Source organism: Corvus brachyrhynchos, unplaced genomic scaffold (assembly GCF_000691975.1).
Source record: "Corvus brachyrhynchos isolate BGI_N302 unplaced genomic scaffold, ASM69197v1 scaffold3, whole genome shotgun sequence".
Taxonomy (NCBI): domain Eukaryota; kingdom Metazoa; phylum Chordata; class Aves; order Passeriformes; family Corvidae; genus Corvus; species Corvus brachyrhynchos.
This window is the reverse complement of record NW_008237619.1, coordinates 1,628,587-1,638,816: the sequence shown is the minus strand read 5'-3', so window position 1 is coordinate 1,638,816 and position 10,230 is coordinate 1,628,587. Positions and strand designations below refer to the sequence as shown.

The 10,230-nt window shown below is 41.2% G+C and overlaps 1 protein-coding gene across 4 annotated transcripts in view; it reads left to right on the top strand.

Annotated features, from left to right (window-relative positions):
- Positions 1–8,555, top strand: part of LOC103613832 (leucine-rich repeat-containing protein 32-like) — a 16,445-nt gene extending 7,890 nt beyond the window's left edge. For 3 of the 4 annotated variants that reach the window (XM_017731700.1, XM_017731699.1, XM_008631670.2), the window contains exons 2-3: positions 1,037–1,112; positions 5,786–8,555. In XM_017731700.1, the coding sequence (XP_017587189.1) occupies positions 1,041–1,112; positions 5,786–7,726 (2,013 nt within the window). In that variant the 5' untranslated portion in view covers positions 1,037–1,040 and the 3' untranslated portion in view covers positions 7,727–8,555. Of the gene's footprint in view, positions 1–717; positions 885–1,036; positions 1,113–5,785 lie in introns of all 4 variants that reach the window. The other variant, XM_017731698.1, reaches the window with a different exon arrangement.
- Positions 8,556–10,230: the final 1,675 nt, after the last annotated feature.

Sequence of the window (10,230 nt, the reverse complement as noted above, 5' to 3'; positions counted from 1 at the left end):
TGCTTGCCCTTGGCTTTGGTTCCCTTTTTCCCCCATTGTCTAGTGACAGGCCTCCCAGTGCTGTTTGCTCCTTTTGCAATTCTCTGCTCTTTTATGGAGTGCTTTCCAAACAGTTAAACTCTTATGAATTCTCTGTTTCACCCAAATCCATTCTGTTTTATATGTCTCTTTGTAAGGCAACTGTCCTTGTCCATGGCAGGGGGATTGCACCAGATGACTTTTAAAAGTCTTTTCCAACCCAAGCCTGAGAAAGTTCAAGAAGCATTTGGACACTCTTGGGGTCAGGATGTGACTCTTGGGGGTGGTGCTGTGCAGGACCAGGAGTTAGATTCAATGATCTTTGTGGGTTCCTTCCAACTTTACATATTCTGTGATTCTGTGGAACATATGGTTCTATGATGTCCTGTCAAATGTGTTTAAAAAACTGTCTGTACCTGGAAAATGAAAAATCTCTGTCCATTCCTTAAGCTGTTTGCATTAACTTAACGAGGATATACACGTAAAATGTCTTTGACACTCTGGGATAAGAGGAGTAGAAAATGTTGTGGATGGAAATGAAAACTGTTCCCACTTCTGGTTGTTTCTGAGTGGCACCCATTTGCTTTGCTCAGGACATGGCACCCCAAAACTTCAGCCCAGTTGAAAGTGTCTGAGCTGTGTCTATGGGGAGTGTGGCGATAACTTGGTCTCAGTAGTTTTCTTTCTCCATGATGCCAGACACCCTGCCCAGCTTGAACATCTGGACTCCATTGAGTGTCCTGGATATCATTTAGGCAGCAGCTGAAATCACACTGGGGAAACCCCATGAAGTGCTTTGGACTTTCCTTTCAAGTCCTCATATAAATCTCTTCCCACCAGGCTGAAACGGATGCAAAGCTACACAGGTGGGTCATTAGTGCTGTATGCTCAGAGGTGGCTTAATTTATTGCTTTGCTTCTGTCCTTCTTCATGTTAGATGATGACCTTCTGCCAGCTTTTGCATGTGTTGACCACTGTGTCCCATATAAAATCTAACCATAATTATTTTTACCTGCAGAGCCATGAAACTGTACATCATTTTCTTCCTGGCAGTGGTGAACTATCAACCCTCAGAGGGGACATCCTGTGAAATGGTAAGGCTGTGTCTGTACTTAGGCCCCTTGAGATCCCGAATGAGGTTGAGACCCCCTTGTTACAAGCATTGCACAAGCAGCTACAGTCTCTGAGAAGGGAAACCCCCAGAAGCAGGCTCCCTGTGATGGCAGAGGTGGGATTTGCAGGATGAGGGGATGCTTAACAGTCTGTCATCAGTCTGTGTCCTTGTTATAATGACAACACACAAAGGGCAGGAGGGGGTGCAAAGAAGGGTAATTATCTCAGCTTTTTTTCTAAGGAGGACCTGGTTAAAAGAAATTTGATTTATTTCCCTAAGATTGTACAGAGTTTCTGTGGCTAAGACAGAAAAAGAACTTAGACTTAAAATCAACTCTTTTTTATCAGTTGTTCTTTGTGCTTTAATTAAGGCATCTTCTGTGAAATACTTCTATATCAGCTCTTTTGTAATAACAAGTGAACTGACCTCCTCTGACCTGATGCAGCATTTCTGCCAGGGAAGTTGTACCTGACTTCTGCTGAAGGGAAGAGAAATGATGAAGACTCTTGCTCCAGTACAAAATCTGCTCCTTGAATTTTTGCAAGCACCTGGTACAATATTATAAATGATATTCACAGCTGAACTTTCTCCCTTCCCTCTCCAAGTGCTTCTGACTGCACCAGGATGTTTAAAAATACTTTTTTCCCCCTTGAACATTGAAGTTGTTCAACACAAATCCTCAAGAATTTCCAAAATAGGGAAAAAATTATTTGCTAGATGTACACATCTCCCTTGTGGGACTCATTCCATTCCTGCCCACCCTGCCATATTGCTACACTTCCTGAATTCCAGAGAAATTAAGACCTAGTGTATATATAAAAAGATCTTGGGAAGGTGACTGGGTAGCTCAGTTCCTTGGCTGGAGAGGGAACACTGATGAAGCCACTGTAAACAGAACAGCCTGGGTCCCGTGTCATAGTCACATGAAGGCTGGGTGAGGCACGCAATAATCCAAGCAGTTTCATCCCATTTCTTGATGGGTCACAGACCAGGCTGATTGCTGAGAAGTAAACACACACTTGTTTGCTTCCGGTTTGCTCCACTGTAAACTTCTTTCATCACGCCAACACAACTATGCTGGGATAAAATCAGCCCTGACAAAAACACGCTGCAGTCAGGGGCCAGGATACTCACCTGGTGTAAATCAACAGCTCAGCATTGCTAATGTCCATGCTGATTGCCTTCCTTCACTGGGCATTTGGTGTGGATCCAAACACAGCTTAAAGAAAGAAGGAGCTACTGGATTAGCTGATTAGCTGTCCATTGATAGTCCTACATTACATCACAGCCTCACTGTTTTATACTGTACTTTCCCTGTGGTCGCACCTTTAGAATAACAGAGGCTCAGAAGTGGAAACTTTAATCCCAAATCTCATGGAAGAGGTTCACAGTCAGAAACCTTTTGAGGCTGCTTTCTGAGTCACCACAGGTGCTTCTGTTGCTGAATTAAACCCTCATAGAAAAGATTTTAGGAAGTAAGCAGTCCCTACCAGACCCCTGACATGGGGGTGAACTGCACTGATTAATCCTGTTACGACACATCTGTCAGTTTGTGAGACAACAAGGAACAGATCAAATGTCAGGCCATTCTTCCTAACTCACATCGTTTTCCAAGTATAGGCAAAGCTTCAACTATAGCATATTTTACCTCCCAAAAAAAGGTGATTTTGCTAATTCGTGTTAATTGGCAAAGGAGGAGATTTCAAATAATTTATAGAAGGGAAGGGATCTTAGGAAATCCTATTTTACCTTTGCCTTGAGGTGATGCAATGACAGATGCATAACCAGATGTCATAGGTCAGCTGATGTGTGGTACCCAGACAAAATGCTGAGGTTTGATTGTGTTTGACAGCTAAGCCTCTACCTGGGCAGCTCTTCTAAGAATGGTCAGGGACACTGTGCAAGTACGGGTCAGTGCCAAGTGGCTCCAGCCCAGATTCTTGATTCAATTTTTCACGAATTGATAAAGGAGAACTCAAGGGTGGGCTTGAGTCCAACTCCTTTGTGTAGGGCTCTTACTAAGGTGGGTGACAACTTCCACCCAGTGCTGAGCAGTGAAGAACTGGAGTCAGAAACCAAATGATGCCCAGCTTTTGAACTGTCGGGTCATTTATTTTGCTAGCATCTTAATGGGACCAAATGGTCCTCACCCTCCAGTACTTCTTGACAATGGACTTGAAACACACTGGTGGCAGCACTTGCCGAGATGATGAAGTCAGAACATGAGACTAACAAAAACCTCTTTTCCAGTCGCAGGCTACTAACCCATTGGACTAAGGGGTGAGAGGAGAGGAGATACACCAAACAGATGCTGTTTGCTCCATCCCACTGAGACACGCTTCATCTTTTTTCCTACTCCTGATGAGAAAGAAGTTCATGCATTTGAGCCTTGGGGGAGAAAAGATGGTGCAGAAGAGACAAGATAAGAAATTTAATGAGGATCAAAATAGTCAGTGAAAAGGAATGAAAGTTTTAAAAGAAAAACGAGAGGGGAAATGTTATAGGAACAAACTGCAGACAGTGGGAGGTAGAGAGTTTATTACTCCCTTTTATCACTGGGAATGTTCTGTGGATGGAGATTAAAAGCCAAATCATGCATGGTGAATGGTGGCTGACCTCTCCCCCATCAACTTCAATGCAAAGCAGATTGTTGGCATTGATAGGAGTTGCATCAAGATTTTGCTAAGACTCTAGGTGCCCAGGGGCAATGGAGAGTGCTCAGCACTTGCTGGGATCTGGCTGAAAGTGTGAGAAGAAACCTGGCATCTGCCTTAGGAGGCAAAGCAGTTTCTGCTTTTTCACTCTGGATTTTTGTATCCTCCTGGCTTCTTCCTCTTCCAAAAATGAGTAAGAAGATGTTTCCTGCTCTGCTATTCATGCTTTGGAAATAAGGCCAACTCTGGGCATAATTTAACTCCAAATGAGAAAGTGTACAGTGACTTTGCAGGAAAGAAATATTGTCAGGGAGAAGCCAGGAAATTTCCTTTATTTTGCCTAATTTTTTTTTTTTTTTTTTTTTTTTTTTTTTGTTTTCTAGCTGAGGGAGATTTGAGTGAGTTGGAGGGAAAAGAGGAAGGGGTTTAGGTTCTAATAGTCAATTTACTTGGGATCTTTGGGAAAAATGTGTCATGGATAGCACTGTGGAGCAGCTTGTGTACATCTACAGTTTGGATGAGCACTTGCACTTCTCTGGCACATTCTTATGTGGTCTCCAGAACCCAGAGGATGCAAAAGAGATTCACAAAATGCTGACTAGTGCCCCACTTCTCCTAAACAGATCTGCCACTTCATTCACCTCAAAGTTCATATAAAACAGATGGGATTTAATTTTTTTGACATTTAATATTTTCTTGATGTCTGAAAAGCTTTGCGTCATGGAATCTGGATTCTGCTTCTCTAGAGAGGTTAAGATTCAACTCACTTTCTTTCATTCATTCTTTTGTTCTTTCATCTTTCATTCTTTCTTTTGTTCTTTCTTTTTTATCTACCTTTCATTCGTTCTTTCATTCTTTTGTTCTTTTGTTCTTTCTATGACCCAGACATCCAAATACATTAATAACAAGAGTTTTCCTCCGGTAAATTAAATGCCGCCTAAGCCTTTCACGTTCCATTTCCTCCTGCTGTATGTTCTCCTTAACAACAAAATAGAACCTGATGGTTATGTAAGGATGATCGTGTTCATGTTTCCAGTGTTCCTTATGAACACCCACACCAATTTTTGCTCTGGACACAGAACTCAGTCCTAGCTGCAATTAACAGCTGCAACTGTTAACAGATGCATCCAGGAGATGGATTTGACTTTGATGCTTGTTTTTTTTTTCTCTACCCTGCTGCTGAGAATTAGCCTGAAAAGGCCTGACCCTCACTGCACATCACATCTTTTTCCCTCTCAAAAACTGAATTTACATAATTTGTGTTTTCAGTGTTGTATCACAGGCGTCTTGTGTGAGTGGTTTCATAAAGCATGCTCCCCATGCAAGTAGAAGGGAACTGTTGCCTTAGGAAAAGGATAAACATGGAAGATAAAAGCAGAATGAGTTCGGAGATTGGCATCAGAAATGTCTCAGTTGTTGAATGACCCCTTTGGTTAAAGCTGCCTTACTTAACTAAGCCATAGCTAAGGGAAGGCATATTTGAGCATGTGACTATGAAGGAGAGACAGGATTTGTGCTACAGGATCCTTATAGGTTTTTATACCTCCTTACTCTGGAACCCATCTTGCCAACAGAATGAAGCTCTTCCAAGTATTGCTTACTACTGCAAGTAGAGTCTGCAATATCTAATACAGTGATGAAAGTGAGAAAATTAAACATCAGCATAAAAGTGAGGAAATGGTGCTTGATTGCAGAGAAACTTGGGACTGTCCAAATGAGTCCAGGAGGAAGGTACAAACCCGACAACTTTTAGTAGTTGTCACATGCAGATAAAACTCTACTATTCGAAGTCAGAAATCTCTTTAAAATGAAATGAGTGCTGTTAGCTGCAAAGAAGCTAATTGGGATTGTTGCTCTTGCTGTCTGAATGCTCAGAAAAAGTGATCAGTGCTTCAGAAGAAGCATCTGCCTGGATGCTGAATGTTACTTTTCTTACATTTAATGCAAAGATGTTTTACATTTGTCATGTGACAACTCCTTTTCTCTCTTTTTCTGGCAGGCAAACTCTCAGGCATTTTGCCACAACAAAAACCTCCACCAAATCCCTCATGAGCTCCATCCAAATGTAAACAAAATAGATCTGTCTGGAAATTTGATTCAAAGCATTCCTGAAATGTCATTATCATTTTACACTTCCCTTCAGTGTCTGGACTTAAGCTCTAACCAGATAAGTTTCATCACGCCTGGAGTCTTTGCACACATGACGAGTTTGCTGGAAATAAATTTAGCCAACAATCACTTATATGAGCTTGCTCAAAATGGCACAGAGGGGATTGGACTCCTATCCAAGGTGGAAATACTGGACTTGTCCCACAACAGTCTGTACAATGGGATGGCTGAGTATTTCATTAAAGAAGCTCCAGCACTGCAGTATCTTTCCTTGGCAGACAACAGTATTATAATGATATCACAAAAGATGTTTTGGGGATCTCCCAACCTTGTGGAGGTAGATCTTCAGAGCAACATCATCATGGAAATAGAAGAAGGTGCTTTTGAGACTCTAGTGAGCCTGTCCAAACTCAATCTCTCAAAGAATTCAATTACTTGCATCTCTGATTTTAACCTCAGGCAGCTGGAGATACTTGACCTTAGCAGGAACAGCATTGAGACCTTCCACACCACAAAATCAGATGATGAATATAGCTTAAGGTGTTTGGATCTGAGTGAAAACAAACTGTTTCACTTCCCAGTGTTCCCTCAGGTAAATAAGCTGGTAACTCTGAATTTATCAAAGAATTTAATCCAACTCACTGCTGAATCCCCTCATAATAAAATGGACTCCGTGGAAAATGAATGGCTAAATGCTTCTTTCCATCTTCGTGATCAGAAGCAAAGTAGAAACAAAAGTTTTCTGTATTTATCCCAGCTTGTATATTTAGACTTAAGTTATAATGAAATCAAATCCATTCCAGATGAGTTCTTTGAATCAATGTTGTCCCTTCATACCCTTAATCTCAGTAAAAACTGTCTTCAGGCATTTGCAGTAAGTTATGACAGTGCATTGATCTCTTTAACTGTCCTTGACTTGAGCTACAATGCTTTGCAGAACCTTCTCCTTGATGCTGGTGCATTGTCAAATTTGAAGGATCTTTATATTCAAAACAACTATCTTCAAACCCTGCAGTTTGACATCTTCTCAAATCTTCCTAGCCTCAGACTGCTTAATCTACAGAGCAATAATATCAGCCTTTGCAGCATGTACTCAGGATTAGCTAAGCAAAGACTTGCTGGAGAGGAAAGTGGTTGTATATCATTTGTTGATTCTCCTACTCTTCAGTACTTGTATCTAGCTGACAACATGCTGAACATCCTACCAGCATACAGCTTCTACAAGACTTCTCTGGTTGTCTTGGACCTCTCCATGAACCCTGGACTGAAAATAGAACTTAAAGCATTATCAGGTCTGGAAAAGTCTCTGGAATGTTTGTATTTACATGGTAATAGCCTGATAGATTTAAATATTGACTTGCCTTGTTTTAGTCATCTTAAACATTTAAACCTCTCTGAAAATCAGCTGAACTGGCTGCCTAAGTGGGGTAGTGACTCTCCACTAGAAGTTCTGGACCTACGGAACAATAGGTTCAGTACATTACAGAACAGCAATATTTTAGCATTAGAAAATTCACTTAAAAACTTGTATCTCACTGGGAACCCACTCAACTGTTGTGGAAACATCTGGCTTTCATCAATGATCCAGAACAAAAATGTTCAGATCCCCAATGTGGAGCATTTAATGTGCCAGCACACTCAGAATTTTGGATACCAGGATGAAATGCACATCAGGAACATCAGACCAGAAGACTGTGAAAAAGAGGATCTGAAGAAAATCAATTTCCTTATTATATTAACATTTGTGTTGGTTTTATCTGTGATCATCGTTGGCGTGGGGTCATTTTTTTGTTTCCGCAGGCAAAACTTCAGCCATCAGTTTAAAGCATAGGAACACAAAATGCCTTGGAAACTGAAAAAATCAGGTGCTACACTGACAGTGTGTAGAAATGAAGGGTAAAATTCTCATCTTTGATTTTCGTCTATAGATTTTAAATGCTTTTGAAGTGCCCCTGACTTGCACCATTGGTCTGGGTTGTGGGGACTGGAAGATGAATTTGCCATGTTTTGCAGATCCACGGTTTAACTCAAAGAGGAGAAATTTGACCCTTGTGTGCAATATATATTTAACTGAGTTTAATGTGAAGAAAGTAATCTCTGGGGTGAAGGCTTTTTTAAAAAAAATCCTGGAGCATGAACTTCAACCAGCTAACATTGAACCGAAATGTTTATATTTCTAAGAAAATGTGTTGGGAAATCACTGCATATGGTTGCATTTCAATGCAGAAGAATAATATATCTATTTTTAAGGGTCATGGGAGGTTAGACTGCAAAAAGGTGTTTTGAAGATACCAGTGTGAAATAATGCATAGGGAACACAGTCCTGGGGCATTATTTGGATCTGTCTTTCTACTGTCTTTCCCCAAAATTATATTATTGTCTAGAGGATGTGCTGCAGGAATAGTTCTGTAGATCCTCATTCTGTGCTGGGCCTAACATGACTAGCCTGTTGCGTTGCTAGAAGTTGTCACTGACAAATGTTATGTCCTGTACTCTCACAGAAAATTCACTCTTTTGAAGGGAACATGATGGTGGGAGCCTGACCTGCTAACAGGGTTCAGTGACTTTGAAAAGGAACTATATCAGGTCTTCTGTTAATGCCAGGAACTGTCCATTCAGGCACATAAGAGAAATAGAGGTCAAACTGAAACCTGTCCAGGTAAATAACTCAGAGTCAAATTGCTGCTCAGTTTCCATTTCTTCCAGCTAGTGAATGTCAAAATTACCACACTACAAAAAAGGTGTATAATTATATTTTTTAAGCAGTTATATATGAAACTGGCTGGTGGCTTTCATTGTGGAATTTTGTACAATAAAAACACCTTTGAATTTTGTAAAAAGCACAAGGCTGTGGATATATTAAAGCACCAGCTTGGAATGCTCCACAGATTAAAAGAAATGTCTTCCTGTTTTTCTATGGTGTTCAGACTTCACCTTAGACCTTTACCTTGTGGTCCTGAAGCAGGGACAGCTGCTCCATGTTTTAGAGTACAACCAGTGGAGAATAAGGAGATGTACTGGAGATGTAGGGAAGAGTTTGAAACAGGTTGCCCAGAAATGTTGTGGCTGCCCCATCCCTGGAAGTGTTCAAGGCCAGATTGGATGGGGCTTGGAGCAATCTGGTGTAGCAGAAGGTGTCCCTGCCCAGGGCAGGGGATTGGAACAAGATGATCTTTAAGGTCCCTTCCAAACCAAACCATTTTGTGATTTCTGTGATGCTATGAATTTGAGCAAACCATCAGCAGCAATAGGGCCTGATCTAACATCTATGAAAGCCAATGCTACCCTTTGGCTCAAGCCCTTAATCTTGTAGGAGAAGGCTTGCACAAACAGCAATCCAAGGGATAAATTGGAAGCTCAATGCTGGAGATGGTGAACTTCTCCTTTGGTGTGAAAGAAAGCCAAGCTGTGTGCCCAGATACTGATTTGCCACACACTGAGTTCATGGCTTTTATGTCTAGCATGGCGAGACTATTTCTCCTTCTGTGAGAGGCAGTATTAGCTTGGCTGCCATGACTAGAATTAGTTAATAACCTGATGACAGAGCCAAACCTATTTAATTAATGGTTTTAATACTGCTTTTGCTTTGCTCTACCAAAAGGAAGTGCTTGTTAGTACTAAACATCTGGGACTAATTAGACTTCCATTGACTTCCCTGGGAGCAGAAACAGTTTTTTTGAGGACTAAGTCTCAGAAGTAAAGTGCAGCATGGCTCATTTGGATTTTTCTGTTAGCAGCATAAGCAACCAAATAGTGATATGAGCCTGCTTCAGCCAGTTCTTTTACTCTGGATGAGATGAGAAGCATGAGGGGAAGAAAATATGAATAAATTTACAAAGAGAGGGAAAACAGGGGAAAATGGGAGCTCTACATTACATTGTTCGAAATTATTCAAAATAGGGGTATGTAGATCTCAGCCCCACCTCTTGCCTCTCCTGCATGTTACTGTGCCTGCAACAAGCCCAAATGCTAAAGTACCTGATCCTACATCAAAGGTAGCCATTGCTCAGACATTACACATCTTTTCACCAGTCAGGCCTATTGTCCTAGTAGGTTGGTGTCATGGTTTAACAAAGCAGAATAATAACCCTATCCCAGTGGAACCAGGACAGTAGGCATGATACAGGCTCTTTTGACTGTTAGAGCATTTGGGATTTATGCAGTCAGTGCAAACTCTGTTTTCTTTAAGTTGCCACATGCAACAATTGTCTTCCTTTCTGTGATACCTGAAGAAGCCACCTAAAAACAGAGACTAGACAGGAGTAAGGAAATAAACGTAGGTATTTATTTGAAAGACCTTCAAAGGTACCCCCTGGGGAGCCAGAGGCTACTGCC